General features: G+C 35.2%; 1 protein-coding gene across 14 annotated transcripts in view; it reads right to left on the bottom strand.

The window, feature by feature from the left end:
- Positions 1–16,900, bottom strand: part of Sntg1 (syntrophin gamma 1) — a 728,018-nt gene that overhangs the window by 34,038 nt on the left and 677,080 nt on the right. For all 14 annotated transcript variants that reach the window (XM_052717737.1, XM_052717738.1, XM_052717736.1 and 11 more), the window contains 2 exons: positions 3,753–3,905; positions 236–328 (listed from right to left, as the gene is read on the bottom strand). In XM_052717737.1, the coding sequence (XP_052573697.1) occupies positions 236–328; positions 3,753–3,905 (246 nt within the window). The remainder of the gene's footprint in view (positions 1–235; positions 329–3,752; positions 3,906–16,900) is intronic.

Genomic DNA, 16,900 nt, shown 5'->3' with positions numbered 1-16,900 from the left:
TCTATGCATATAAGGACAGAATGATTTATATTTACTTCAGTATATTAACTATGAAAATTCAAATTTTATTTGGGAGAAACACATTAAAATGTAATTTATGTTCCATGAATGAAAATGAAGATCTTACATCCAACATATAATTATTTTACATTCTTCAATAAATTCAAAGGCTTTTTATTCACTTTCGATTGGTAATGTTGCCAACCTATTTCTCCTGCCTCCTGGAACATATTACCTTTGTTGCTGCATCATAGCAGATGAAGCCTGTGCTGAAGTCAATAGTGAGACCCATTAGGTGACTCTCTAGCACACATGCATAGGTCTTGCACTGAAAAAACAGATATTACTGTTAGTTTCCATGTGATTGATATAACCTCACTATCAAGGGGAAGATAACATCTTCTCCCTATGCATGTAATACTTAATATCTGCCTGAGTGAGGTTCAGTAGTATAATACATTCCTAACATGAATATGGCCCTATGTTTGATTCTCAGCATTATAAATTTACTTGTAAATATTTTGGGAAGATGAGTAAATATAGATACTAAAATATAAAAGGGACATAAATCAGAAAAGAAATAACTTGGGCCTCATACACAACATGAAGCATTTTTATATCTAGTTTTCTAGTTTTACTTAAATTTCATTTCAAGCTAAATTGCTATATTAGATGGACTATTATCATAATTAACATAAGGGGGAGCTATTTCCTTCAGCATTTTTCAAACACTAATGCTTATATTTGTATTGTGTTTATTTAAAATATATTGCCTATCACAAATACCCATACATATGATTAAAACCTAATTTGCATTAAAAACTTATAACTACAACAAATGTTTATTTGGAGTTTAAATCGTAGATTAGGAGACATACTAAATGGGTCTAAAAGTATGTGCTTGAGTATTATTGTATTTCCTTAATACATGGACATATTAGATAGATGGATTCAGTCAATAGTAATTTATTAAAACTACTATCAACATTAAGGAATATTCAAAGCTACAGTGTTTACTTTTTTTTTAAGTGTAATTGTTTATTTCTTCGTACCATCATTAAAAGGAAGATTCCAGGTGAAATTGCATTTGTTAGAGTGCATTAGAATTTTCTCATAAAGTTCAACATTCCAAATTAAATTACATTGTTTCAATAGTCATTAAATGGAAACAAATAAATGATATTAAGTTGAGATCCACTAAAATTTTACTGCATAACTTAAAATGTCAAAAAATAAGCCGGGCGGTGGTGGCGCACGCCTTTAATCCCAGCACTTGGGAGGCAGAGCCAGGTGGATCTCTGTGAGTTCGAGGCCAGCCTGGGCTACCAAGTGAGTCCCAGGAAAGGCGCAAAGCTACACAGAGAAACCCTGTCTCAAAAAACCAAAAAAAAAAAAAAAAATATAATGAGTGGATTTGATACATTTAAATAAAAAATGCTTGTTTATTGTTTAATTGCTACATGTATGTAATGAAATGTTCTTTTAGTGTGAAAAAGTGATAAAAATTATTCTTTTATGGAAGCTCAAACATGAATCACTTGACAAGGTTTTTTGCATAATTATGTATTATACAGCATCTATAGGTAAAATATACATAGAATAAATATTTTAAAGACCTTCTGGACATAAATTTCTATCACCAGGTAAAGACATATATGGAATTAATCCAAAGTAATTTTAAGTAAGTATAATAACTTTTTGAAGTTAATATACTCTCTAAAACATCATATTAAAAGAGGTAATTGTTGAATTGGGTTAGCATATAGTTATGGAACAAATGTGTCCTTTACTGCCAAAATTCACTGACCCTGGTAAAATTATAAAGCCAGTAAAGTTAGGCTAAATGAAGTTTACTTTATATTATTTCTTTTAAGTTAGGAAATATAGCATTTTATTTATGTAAGTTGTGACTTTTATGTTTCAATATTCACTACATTTTCTAAAGTTTAATATTAAATTAAAATGATAAAATGGAATGTACTAAATATGTGTGTTTTTATGCATCATCCTTTTTACTAAATATACTAGTATTTATACTAAGTTTATTACAGGTTCAAAACAAAATATAAATAAGCAAGTAAATATAATTTAAGATAGAAAATATTACTATGCAGTCCTTTTAATTCAAATCTATTTCAAAATAAAAACATTTTTATTCATGACTTCTTCAATAGCTTTAATCAAGTTATTACTTTTCTCCTTTTATGCCTATTTTTTATTAGGTCATGTTTTCTTATTTATTGTATTTTGCTATGTTACTACAGGGTCTCATGTAGCACAGACTGGATTCAAATTCGATGTAGTTGAGGATGACATTCAACTTTTTTTTTTATCTGCCTTTACCTCCCAATTGTTGGGATTATAGGTATATACTGCCAGGTTCATATCTTTATTTTTTACCAACTTGAATGAAACTGAGATAGTCATTCTATAAAAATTAAACAATATTTTTTTCTGTCAGTATATTCACAATGTCAAATATGAAAATAAAAAATCTAAATTTTTCAACTTTCAACTTTTTACAGATTTCTAGTATAGTTAACAAAGATAAATTATGAAATATGAGACAACCCAAAAATTAAACAGAATCCAGATATGTTCCTTTCATTTCTGTCATCATACAAGTTTAAAAATAAGTGTCCATGTGTGTTGGTCCTAGATCTATGAATTTATCGCAAGGGGCAAGAACCTAGTCAACTTTGAATTTTGCTGTGTCTTGCTCCAGGTTAAACAGAAAACCAATTCTGTGAGGTGTCTCATTTCAGGTTCCCATGAGAGGTTAAAAGATTTATGAAGTTTGATCTAGATATGTCTTCATACTGGAGAAATATATACGGTTCAGTAAATACTGGCTAGACACTTGTGATTCACAAAATGTGTTAGACTTCAACTCATAGAGGAATAAAATAAGCAACCTATGACAAGCTTTTTCAATGTTATGATGTGAGCCAGCTGAAGAAAACAGTGAAATAAAGTGGTATTTTTGTTACAGTGGAAGAAGGGAGAGTTGCTATGAAAGGATCTGTTAGGCAGCCTTAGAAATGATGAGGCTGCCCACGGATCAAGTAACTGTAGTGGGTAGCCATTCCAGCTTTGATCTGGAAGTTCCAACCTCCATTGAGGCTTCAGTAACAGTCAGGCCTACACGGTGGGGCTGAGAGAGGACGCTGAAGACCTGAGATCCAGATGCATGGGCTCTCTTGGTTCCTGGATCCTGGATGCTGGAGGTAGAGCGAGCAGAGTTCTCCAGAGAACACCACCAGACTATGCCACACCTTTCCCAGACCCTGTAAACTATCCCTTCACTTGTAGGTCCTCCACAAAATAAACCTCCTTTTAACTATGTGGAGTGGCCTTAATAATTTCACCAATAAGTAAACCTTGAAGAAAGCCTCACATACTATAAATTATTATGCAAGTCACAGATGAAGGGGAGGCATCTAGAAGCCAAGTGGCCAAATCTACAGACGTGGAAACAATCTCACTAATAACTACAGCCAGAGTATTTTCTATATAAGATTCAAATTATAGAAATATTTAATAGGAAGTAGCCTACTAAGGTAAAATTATGAGAAAAACTTCAATGATTATTCAGACATGCCTATTCACTGTTTTCAAAAACAGCCAAATGTTGGATGCATTTGAGATGGAGGGAAAACTCAAAGAACTGTGCACATTGTACTTTGCAAACTTCAGTGAGTGGTTATATTTCCCCAGGTACCACACACACACTGTACTCCACAGGCTCTTACCTGTATCCGCTCCACTTCTAAGAAGGTGGCTGTTTGGAAGGCTCGTTCCCATTGGGCAAGGTCACTTTCTAACTCCACAGAGAAGTATAGATCCTCCCCACATTCAGACTGCATAGTAAAGCAATGTTTCCGCTGATCCAGCAAGTCACTGTCCTGATGAAAACCTGGAGTTACACAGGCTGGCATACATATTCAGCAGAGCAAATGCAATACCAATGCTGCTTAATATAATGTGTTGATTCCATAATACATGTGGAATTTTATAGTGTCATTTATCTAATTCAGAATGGTCACTACAAACAAATTTCAAATTCCACACCTCACACAATTTCCTTTTGCAACTACTGATGACCATCTACCAGAAGGGACTCTAGTTTCAGTTCTTACTAACAAAGGAATAAAGTTCTCAACACACAATACTACTTTGTGATTGCAAAATATCCTGACACAGAACCCCTGAGTTCCTTCCAAAGCTGTCTGGACACTGAAATGAAATAATGTTTATAATGATGTTGGTATCTAGTCTGATGGAGGAATGAATGCCAATGTACTGTCACTCAGCAGTGGAAATGCATTGAATCCTTGGCTTTGGCAATGATTCTGAAAAGAATGTCTTAAGTTCCTTGCATCCCAATTTGAGAGTTGTAAGTATGTACTGGAATAATAAAGGCAGTTACTTCCAGTATTGTAGAATTAATTCTGACACTTGCTGCCAGAAGACATTAGAGAGCTAAGAAGATGACATAGGATTTATCTAAAGGGAAAATACTAATGATACAATGTGAGCTCACCTCAAAGATAAATAGATGACAAGCTGTTTTGGTGATTTGGAGCAAATATTATATCCAAAGACTGTCTCAATGACAGATGTTAAATAAAAAAGCAATAAATGTGATGGTACAAATTATTAGGAGTGCAAGTATATAACTCTGGTGAGTTGAGGTTAGCTGTGGCCTTCCCTTATTTCCTGGATCTCTCAGGTTTTCACTCCTATGTCTGGCTCCATGTTTTTTATATAATAAGACCACTTAGAAATTCGTCTACAATTGGCACTCCAACATGGCAAGAATTCACTAAAAAGACACTTGTAGCCTTACAGGCCCCATGACTCAAGCTGGAGCTTCATATGGCTGGATCTCTTTGGTTTTTTCTCTCTTACTGGGTGGTGGGCTATCTCTGGATTCCCACCTCAGACTGCTATCACACTAGCTTTGAAATTCTCTCAGACTTCTACTGTTCTATGCAGCTGACAGACTTGGTAAGTCAATTAAGATATATTAAAGGGAGAAATTAGCTAAAAGAAATTTTTTTTCTGACATTAAAAAAATGGGAAACATTTTTACAATGGAAGAAATTTGGTCTCTGCTGGATAACACATTAGGCAGTCTGAAAATGAAACAATTAAATGAGAGGTTAATTAGTATTGATGGGATGTATGTAACATCAATTACAAATATTATTTGTTTGATCATTTTTATTTTAGCATTCAAAACATTGGTAAATTTGAGTGCCAAGATAAAAGCTTTAGAAAAATTTGTTAAAAGAATTATGTAGAAATTCAGACCCAGACAGGAGAATTTAAAACTGAACCTATCTCAGGACTGATTTTAGAAAAACCTGTTAAAATGAATTATAGAGAAATAAGACCCAGACTGAAGAATTTAAATGTGACATTATCTCAGGATTGAATTATACAGTTACAGAGAAACAGCCTCAGATTACCAGGAAGCAGACATTAATCTACCCAGTAATCTTACAGGAAGTGCCAAATGCTCAAGGATATGTATGAGCTAACCGGATTCCAGTGGAAATGTTAGATTTAAAGAAGATATAGTATCATATGGTATGTATTCTCCATTTGTAAAGCAGATGATAGACTCAGAGTCAACTTCTAATAGAATTATCCCTCAGGACTGGAATGAATTAATTACAGCAGTGCTAGATGCCAGTCTACAGTTACAGTGGAGAACACAGAGGAAAGAGGAGGCTAAAAATATAGAACAATGATGTAGGACTGGAGGTGTGGAAATTCCCCAGGATCAGCTTCTTGGAGAAGGTGATTATACGGATATACAAAGAAAATGTTTATATGGTAACTAAACCCTAATTCTATGCCACATGGCAGCCATGAATGCATGGAACAGAACTGAGGAAGCAGGAAAAAAATTGAGTCATTTACAAAAGTTGTACAAAGCCCCAAAGAATCCTTTACAGATTTCTTACAAAGGCTATGTTTAGCAATAAATAGAATGATATCAAATTCAGAGCCAAGACAGATAATAATTGAATCTTTGACTTTTGAGAATGTAAACACAGCATGTAAGAGGGTAATCAGGATGCTAAAGGCAAGATCAGCACACATGGAGGATTGGATCAGGGACACAATTAATATTGAGTCTCATGACCATGATGATATGTGGATAGGACAGGTTATATCAAGAGCTTTGAGGAAAAATACTAATGTCAGATGGTTTAATTGTGGTAAACAAGGTCTTCTGAAAAGGTACTGTAACCAGCATTCCTAGAAACAATGTTTATTCAAGGAACAATGGCAACAGAATGCCCCTTCCTTCAGGATTATACAGAAGGTGTGGTAAAGGTAACCATTGGACCAATGGATGTGGATCAACAAGGGACAGACAAGGTAATCATTTGCCTCTGACATCAGGAAACTCCCTGAGGGATCTCTCACAGGACCCCATGGCAAATTAAGTTCAGTCCCTTCCTGCTATCATTGAAGAAACCCCTCTCAGAGCAATTAAATAACCAAATGCCTATTGGAATAGACCAGACTCCTTAAGGTGATAGAACAGCTATAGCAGAGAGAACAGGAAAATCAGAAGAAATCATACAGTGAATTTTTTGGCAAACTTCTATAAATGATCTGTAGATGTAGCCATCTTATTAAATAAGAAACACAGAGCCAAATACAGAGTTAAAAGCCAAAGAGGTCAGAGCAGTAGCTGAGAGCTGAGACTTAAAACCATCTTTCTTACCCTTCCTGCTGCTGCTGTCTTTCCCCTCAGCAAGAGACCTACTTCCTGTGTCTTTTTATTGACTTTCTGTTCTGTCTTCTCATTGGTTGTAAAGACAACCACATGACCTCCCCATCACTGCCTGTCTATACAGACCTCCAGGTCTTCTATGGTTGGTATTGAGATTAAAGGCGTGTGTCTCCATGCTGACTGTATCTTTGAACATACAGAAATCTGTCTGTCATGTGATCTGGATTAAAGGTGTGTGCCACCACCACCTGGCTTCTGCTATGCCTTGCTATTAGTTCTGACCCCCAGGCAACTTTATTTATTAACATACAAATAAAATCACATTTCAGTACAAATAAAATATCAACATAATGATCAAAGATCAAAATAAAAATTTTAATAAATGACATTCTCTTGGAAGGTCTTTTAGACATGGATGCTGACATCACAATAATTGCATCAGAATTTTGGCATCCAAATTGGCATCTTCAGGAGGTAAATGGTCAGCTGTTAGGGACTGGAACATTATCTCAAGTAAAACAAAGTACAAGATGGCTCAAATGGATAGGGTCAGAAGGATAGAGAGGAAAATTAAAGCCATATGTGTCTAATATAGCTATGAATTTATTGGGATGTGATCTATTACAACAATTGAATACTCATATTAACATCCCTCCAACCTCAGAAACAAATCATATACTAACACATGTTTCTGAGAGAAATATTAGGAGATATTGTAAAGAGCAGTCACTGGCCATCCAGATTGTATAAGAATAAGGCACAACAACTGATAATCTTTCAAAGACACCAACAGCTCTACCTTTAAAATGGTTAACAGACCAGGCTATATGGGTTCAGCAATTGCCTTTAGCAACAGAGAAACTGTAGGGTTTAGAAGAGCTGGTACAAGAGCAGTTAAATGCTCAGTATATTGAAGAATCAACCAGCCCTTGGGATTCTTCTGTGTTTGTTATTAACAAGAAATCTGGTAAATGGACAATGGTAACAGACCTTAGAGAAATTAACAAAGTAATTCTCCAATGGGCTCTCTACAATCTGGAGTTCCTTTGCCTGATATGTTACCTAAAGGATGGCCTCTTATACTTATCAATTTAAAAGACTGTTTCTTCTCAGTCTCTTCACAAGAAAAAGACAGAGAATGATTTGTTTTCACAGTGCCTACTTACAATAATTTTCAGGCAGTTATGAGATATCAATGGAGGGTTCTCCCAAAGGGAATGTTAATAGCCCAACCCTGTGCCAATATTTTGTATGACAGCTATTGGAAGTAACGTGTAAAAAATTTCCTAAATCTATAATTTATCATTACATGGATGATAATTTACTAGCTGATTCAAATGCAGATACCTTAGAAAGAATGTTTGAATAAGTAAAGAAAAATTTGCCTTGTTGGGGATTACTAATTGCTCTTGAAAAAATACAAAGAGGAGATTCTATTAATTATTTATTATATAAAATAGGTCTACAAAAATTTAGACCCCAAAAGGTGCAAATTAGGAGAGATCGATCAATTATATACACTTAATGACTTTCAAAGATTATTCTCAGACATTTCCCATCTATGAACTGCTGTTGGGGTAAAAAATGATGAACTGAGTAATTTGTTCAAAACCTTAGAAGGTGACAAAGATTTAAATAGTACAAGAGAATTATCAGCTAAAACTGAGAGAAAATTGGCCTTGGTGGAAAGAAAAGTACAAGAAGGACATGTGCAAAATGGGAATCCAAAGCTTGACTATACTTTGATTATTTTATGTTTGAAGAATTATCTTACATGAATTTTAATGCAAAGGGAAGATATTATATTAGAATGGATATTTTTACCAAAATAAATAGAGTAAAAAAAATTAAAAACTTATGTGTAAAACATCTCTGACTTTATTTTAAAAGGAAAATTGACTCATCAATTAGGAACAGACCCAGCATAAATTATAGTACCTTTAATTAAGGAGGACATTGACAAATTATGGGCAGAAAGTGAACCTTGGTAAAGATCTTTCAGTAATTTTTTTGGAGATATTAACAGCAAATATCCCAAAAGTGATAGAATTCAACTTATAGAGGGAGTTGATTGGATTCTAAATCACGTTATAAGGGAAACACCCATATCTGGAGCCCATACATTTTACACAGATGTAAACAAACAAGGAAAGGCAGGTTACAAATCAGAAAATTGAAGTAAAGTGGTTCAAAGTCCTTATAATTTAGTTCAAAAATCAGAATTGTATGCTATTCTGTTGGTATTAATGGATTTTTCAGAATCTCTCAACATAGTTACTGACTTTTAGTATGCTGAATGAGTGGTTTTACATATTGAGACTTCAGAATTTATCCTTGATGAGTCAGAATTAACTTTGTTATTTATTCAGTTACAAGATATAATCAGGAATAGGAAGCATCCCTTATATATAACTCACATCTGATCCCATACTGGTCTGCCAGGCCCTCTAGCACAAGATAATGAGGAGATTGATAGACTATTGATAGGAAATGTGCTGGATGCCTCAGAATTTCACAAAAAACATCATGTCAATGGTAAGGGTTTAAAAAAGGATTTTCCCACAACCTGGCAACAAGCCAAGGATATCATAAGCAAATATCCTACTTGTTCTTTTTACAATCGACTCCACTACCAGAAGGATATAACCCAAAGGGTACCCAGAGAAATGAAATATGACAGATGAAAGTGTTTCACTTTGCAGAATTTGGAAAACTGAAATATGTACTCCACACTATTGATACATATTCAGGATTTAAATGGACAACTGCTTTGAGTTCTGAAAATGCTGATTCTGTAATCACATATGTGCTAGAAGTTATGGTCATCATTGGTATACCTGCACAAATTAAAACTGACAATGCTCCAGCATATGTCTCTGGTAAAATGAAACAGTTTTTGCTTTTTATAATATAAAGCATATTACAAGTATACCACATAATCTTACAGGCCAAGCAGTTATAGAAAGATCAAATTGAACTCTAAAGGATACGCTAAATAAACAGAAAGGGGCAACAAAACCCCCCAGAAATAGATTATGTAATACGCTATTAACTTTGAATTTTCTCAATGCTACTAAGAAAGGAAGAACAGCTGTGCAGAGACATTGGATAATAGAAAAAAAACTATAGAATTAAATCAGACTATGTACTTTAAGGATGTTGTGACCTCAGAATGGAAACCAGGATATGTGTTTCATTAGAGTCAAGGTTTTGTTTTTGTTTCTATAGGAGAAAATAAGCTTTGGATTCCATCAAAATTGATAAAGGTTCAATAAACAAGAGAGACCCCTTAATTAGAAGACCACTAGCATGACCATCCAATTTAAACTAACTTATACCACTAACAAATTATTTTCATTTAATCAAATATAACCTACAATATGGGGAACTCCCCAAAATTAGGGTTGTGGAAGGGTTTTTATTTTTGACTTTCAGAAGAAAAAGGCTAAGGAATCTGAAGAACACTGGACAAACAAGACATCTGAAGAAAAGTGACAAATCATCCATAAAAAAGGGTTCCAAGAAAAAGATTAAATTCGCCTATTGGTATATCACATATAAAATTTCATATGTCTTCCTAAATGTTTGTTTCTGCTGTTCTCTACAGACACTTAACACAAGTGGTCTTTATGTAGTACTAGTTCATTTAAAAAATAAAGCTGGATTTGGAATTAGAGAATGGCTCTCTCCTTCTCTAAACCCAAGCATGTTTGTTAAAAAGAAAATGCAAAATCTCTGTATCATGTCAGAAGATCCATCTGATATGGGAGAGAAGAAAACCAAAATTTAGGGACTATTCTATTGCCACTAATCTCATAATTCTTTGGTTCTATTTTGATTCCTTAATCTTTTCTTAAGGTATAAATTTTATAACAAAATTTATAAGATTAACATTATATATATATATATTATATATGTTATGTTTTGTCATGATATTAATGGTCGTATAGAGTACTAACTAATTCTAGAAAAATGGCTTCATTTAGCTGCCTATAGATGCTTTTGTGTTGGAGTCACTATCAGTTTTCTGTAGGAACTCACGACAAGACCTAACAGCAAATTTGAAGTCTCCAAAAAGATTGTGGGGCCCCACAAAGATGATTCCACATGGGTAAAAATAATACTACTAACCTGACAAATATCACCCAAAGATCAGTTTTGGACTACAAACTGCTCTGGAAAATTTCCAGATGACTAGATTAAATGATCCAGCCTTGTAGACTATTTGAGCGAGGACTTGAGATAAGCCCTGCACTTTTGAATTATATGGAGACTAGACAACAAATGATACAGCTACCACTCCCAGGAAATGATAATTGATGCAAAATTTTTGTTTTCAGGATCTCCTAAAGATACCTTCACCCCCAAACAGCAGGAATCAATTTTAATAACACAATGCCCACATTCCCAAGAGGGGGAGTGGGTGGCTTTGCATCTTTCAATGGGTTTTGGATAATTGCCATTGCCTAGAATGGTTCGTTAAACGTTGTTACTGTTAATAGTAAGAAAAAAGAGTAAACAAAGGAGATTAGATTTAAGGTTCCTGTTTATAAAAAAGAAAAGGAAAAAAAAGAGGATATAGATAAAAGGTAGATTATTGAATCTACTCTGGAAAAAAGATATAGATATGATAGAATAAAGGGCAGATGATTGAATCTATTCTGAAAAAAAAGAGAGGATATAGATATGATATAGATAAAACAGTAGATTATTGAATCTACTCTTAAAAGACAACTACTAGCGTTAGGTATTTTGCATTGGATTTTTTGTATATTGTATACAATTATATATATTGATACAATTTTCAGATTGATTTTGTTAGAAAATTCTGTACATATATTTCTAATCTTGTTCAGGATATTGAAAATATGCAGTTCATTTCACAATGTAATGTAATTTGCTAATCCTTGAAAGTTATTATTACCAACTATTAGGATATAAAGAAATGAATATTAGCAGTTAGCCATTACAGTTGAACTTGTAGTCAAATTACGTATGTTTTCAAGGTCAAGCAGAGATATATTTCAGAATGACAGGTCATCTTCCAACACTTCAAAAATCTATAGAATATGGCATTTAAGATGTTTTAATAACATAGTTTTTTTTCTTTCTTTTTTTAAGACTATGAGACAGGTCTGCTCCTGGAAGCAACAATCTACTTCAAAAAAGATATGGACATTGAAGAAACTGCATATGAAATTAACTTTCATTGTGGCAAAAGTCAGCCACTGGGCAAGAAAGTGCCCTTACACTGACTGCTCACAGTATGCTGTCCAAAATGGACAAGCAGGACACACATACACACACACACACACATACACACATACACACACACACACACACACACACACACACACACACACACAAAGGGGACTGCTGATCCTTGCCAAGACAAGTGTGATTGCAGCTTTGGCAACAGTCATCCTCTGAGGCCAGGACAATATGACACCATCACTGAAGTGACTTTGCAATCTAGAAAAGGTACAGTGCCTCTTCCTTTGAAGGCAGCTGAGCAGGCAGTGGACCGATGGCTCCTGGTGTGCAACACAACAGTAGCTGGAGCAGTTATTCTTGGAGGAGTAACTATGCTGATAGAGTCTGGCCTCTCAATGGTAGACTGGCATTTAATAAAGGAGATGAAGCCACCCACAAGCTGAGAAGAATGGGAAGCTGAATTCCAAAAATACCAGCAACTTCCAGAATTTAAAATCCTGAATCATGACATGACACTGGCAGAATTCAAGTTTATCTGGTACATGGAATACTTGCATTGAATGTGTGGTAGAGCTGTAGGCCTTGTGTATAACCTGCTTTACAATGTTACAGAGAAACCTTGGGTGACTGTCCAGTAAGCTGACTGTTTCTTTCATAACTTACATTTTTTTGGAAGTCACTTGTTTGCACTTCCTGTTTTCTAGGTAATATTTCCTTCTCTGGTCTCTGAGGGAGTTGAAGATTAGAAAGTTGCAGTTATAGTTTTCCTTGTTAAGAAATTCAGAAAAGAAACTCACTAAAGAGGTGTAAAGTATATAAAATTGAAAGACATCATAAGATAGGATAGAAAGTGAAATAGGTACATTTTGGACTTATCAAAATATGATGGATAATGGAATATTTTCACTGAATTTGTCAAATGCAAATTGACTAGACTATTGATGTATTTATTGCTTGTATATATTATATATAGTTATTGTACTTATTGTATATAGTTTTTTTCTTATATTAGTTGTAACATTTTTTTTTTAGTTGTAACATTTTTATTTAGTATTAGACAAAAAAAAGGAAAAATGTGGTGATGTATTGTTTCCCCCAATATACTGTGTCTCACAATAAAACTTGCCTGGAGATCAGAGGAAAAAACCAGCCACTAAGGAGAGGTCAGGCAATGGTTTTGGGTGTGGTCATGAGGGATACCATTTTAAGAGGTATGGTGATATTTTATTTGTCCTGAAATGTGGTGATATTTTATTTGTGCTTTAATAAATAAAACTTGCCTGGAGATCAGAAGAAAAAGCCAGCCACAACACAGAAGTCATGCAGTGTTAGCACACACCTTTAATCCTATCACTTGGCAGGCAGGAATCTGTCTGGATCTCTGTGAGTTCAAGGCCACACTGGAAACAGAGTCAGGTGTGGTGGTACATGCCTTAAATTCTAAATCTAGTTAGCCATGGAGGTCTGGAGGTCTGTAAAGACAGACAAGAAGTGACAGAGCTGGGAGGAAGAGGAAGTGATGTAGCTGGGCAGAAAGAGCAAATCAGTAGGCAGAACAGCAAGGCATATAGGTATGGGTAGACAGGAAGTATCTCACCTTTGGAAGCTGTGGAGTTGGTGAGGTGAGTTTAGCTGTGGCTTTCCCTATTTCCTTGATCTCTCATGTTTTCACCCCTATATCTGGCTCTACCTTTTTTTATGTAATAAGAATGTTTATAAATTCATCTACATAACCCTAGTGTGTGGTACATCTGTATGGATTTGTAAGTAAAAAACATGAACTTAACAGTAGTTGAAAATGAGATTAGTATTTAACATAAAGTGCAAGGTTGTTCTTCCAGAAAGGGGACAGAATTGGCAGAAGCCCAAAGTAGGGGAGGATTGGGGCATCCAGAACCCCACAGAAATATATAGAGGTACCAAGACCTCACAGGGTAGGAGATGAGGTCACTGTTCAGGCACTGATTTTGAACTTGACCTTTTCAAAATTTTTTTTTGTATCTTCTATCTGTGTTGCCAGTATTTTATCTTCTACTTTACCTTTTTAAAATTAATAACCTTGGCACAAAATTGAAACTAAACATTTCAGTTTTAAGTATTTGTCAATCTTTATTTATTACTTTGGTCTTAACTTCTTGGTATGTGTGGGGGAGGAGTTGCTGGTGCTTGTGTGAGCATGGGTTCAAATCTGACCTTCTTATGTAATAAAATATTTACAACCACCAGTGACCTCATCCAGCTGCCAACCTCAATTTTCTTTTCCTGTGGAGTTTTTGTATTTTGTTGTTTTATTTTGTGAGACAAAATCTACTATTGGCTTGAAACTCACTCGTTAGATTTAACTGGATGGCCAGCAAGTCTAGGGATCCTCTGTCTTTGCCCCTTCATTGCTAGGGTACCATAAATAATATTGTCTGGGTGTTAACATCCTTGCTTGAACATTGCTCTCATGTTTGTGCAGTAGGCATTTTACCTTCTCAACTATCTTCCTAGACCCAACATCCAATTCTTTTGTAGTTTAAATGGTCCACTTTGGCACTGTTATCCAGGCAATCTTTACAATCTCATAATGCGGACAGAATCCTAAAGAGACTTTTACTGATACATCTTACAGTCTCTTGATGAAACCTAAGTACCTTACTCTTTTCAAACCACCTGTAGCAACATTTGTTGCTGAGTGTTAAGCACCTTAAGAACAATGTTTCTCTAATCAAGGTAGCAGACATCATTTCTGGAATTCTGAATAATTGCTGTTACCATTTGTAAAATATTCACACTGTATACTTCTGTTGGCATCTAAGCATTAGGTATACAGGTGAAAATAGCAAAAAAAAATATAAGAGTGCTGTGAATTAATAGTCAAGGAAATGTTAAAAGAGAATATAAGAGAGGAGAAAGTTTTGTCTGAAGAAGAGTCTATAGTATCATCAAGAATAAAGGCAGATGCAGCTGTCACTGCATCACAAGCTAAGAAGATGCTAGCATTATGCCAAGAATCCTGAGCTATGGCTGGAAAACAAGAGAAATGTGATGAAGAATAGTAAAACTGCTGTTGCAGAGAGAGGTACAAATGAGAGCAAGAAGGAAAGAGCTGTAGAAAGGCAGAAAGCAGTTGATCTTTTCTGACAAGTTAAATGATACTGCCATAGCACTCAAAGCCTAGCTTTGCCTCAACACTGATGACCTTCAGTAAAGGCCATGCATCATCTCATTGCATTTCCATCTTTTCTCTCTGTACCACTTCTTCTCTTTGAACACCTACAGTCATTATCAAGGTGCATACATATAATAGTGTGTTCCTAACTACTTAAAATTATTTATACTTTAAATAGTTTTTGATGCATAGTAGTTCTTTATTAATATCAGATATCACTACTATCAAGTTTTGTATGCAATAAAGCATGTCTGTGAATTTCTCTTTCTGTAATTGGTTCTGGAGACACATTGCTCTGTATTTTATTAGAATGTGATGTTTTGATCATTGGAAAGTACAACTTAATAATGGTGATTGTAATAAAAATAAGTAACTATATTATGAGCACTAACATTCTGTCTCATGTGTGACTTTTCTGGCTGAAGTATTCACTTTAAGTCACTGCCACATTTTCTATAGACAATGGCCATATGATGAACTTCTGACTACATAAGACAGAGAAAGGAACAACTATTTTCAAATGTAAATAACTATATTTTTCTACAGTTTTATAATGTTATGTTTTACCTTCATAGATTTTAAATAAATTTTGAACATATACATATCACCAGCCATAAATTTTCTTTTTTCCTTAAAATGTGTAAGATTAAAGAAGAAAAAGCATTGAAAACTCATTAAATTTTTCTGATGGCAGTTTCTGTATGTGCCAGTGTGGTTCTTCCCACCTCCACTTGTCATTTCCCTAGTCGTAGAATTTGCTTCTCTTCAAGCTGATATTATTCATAAAACTTAGAAGGATAAGTGAAGAAATGGTCACCACAAGGATAAGTTTTTATTATTTTACTAAATGTCAGCCTTTTGTATGTGACCTCATTTATTTGCCATTTGCCAGTACTGTATTTTTTTGATCATTTATTGAGTAAGAAATCACTCAGCATTTAGATGCAAAGTTGGAAAAACTACCAGGCATAAAAGAGTCTTCCAGCCCCAGCTCTCATTGGACCTAGTGGTGAGTGACTCTGTTCACCCAGGAATACCTGGCCAAATCTGCCCCAGTTGCCTGTCAGTAGGCAGGGCTCCTGTGGAAAGGCCCTCACCAAGACCTCCCAGTGGACCCTGCAATCTACATACCCTGTCACCATACCCATCCACCCTAGACCCCAGCCACTTTCTGAGGCTTGGAAATGAACCCCCAGCTCTCATTGGGTCTAGAGAGAGCTCTCATTGGACAAAGATCCATCATTGGACAAAGAGTAACCTCAGGATACAGGGAATCTGCCTGTCATCATTAGACCAAGAGTGGCTTTCTGAGAAGTAGAATCTGCCACCTCTCGTTGGACCAAGAGAGGTTTCCTGAAACTCAGAATCTGTCAGTTCTGACTGGCCCAAGAGCTCTGATAGGATCAAGAGTGGATCAGAGAGTCACAGAATCAACTAGCTTGGGTTGACCCAAGAGAAACTCCCTGAGACACAGAATCTACCTGCTCTAATTAGACCAAGAGCTAAGATTGTACCCAGAGGGGCTCCCTGAGACACAGACACTACAAGCACAGAGTGGGCCAACAGCAACTTGCTCAGACACAGGCACCTCTTATACTCATTAGAGGAAGAGATGGGCAGATGTCAAGGCAGAAGTACATACAACAACATAAAGAGCAATACAGCATCACCAGAACCTAGCCCTCCTCCAACAGCAAGACCTAATCATCACAAGGTAGAAGAAGCAAAAGAAAGTGACCTTAAGAATAGCATCATGAAGATGCTAGAGTCCTTTC

This window comes from Peromyscus californicus, unplaced genomic scaffold (assembly GCF_007827085.1).
Source record: "Peromyscus californicus insignis strain IS unplaced genomic scaffold, ASM782708v3 Scaffold_5__1_contigs__length_169319896, whole genome shotgun sequence".
NCBI lineage: Eukaryota > Metazoa > Chordata > Mammalia > Rodentia > Cricetidae > Peromyscus > Peromyscus californicus.
Note: the sequence above shows the minus strand (reverse complement) of the source record. Positions and strands in the feature narration are given on the sequence as shown.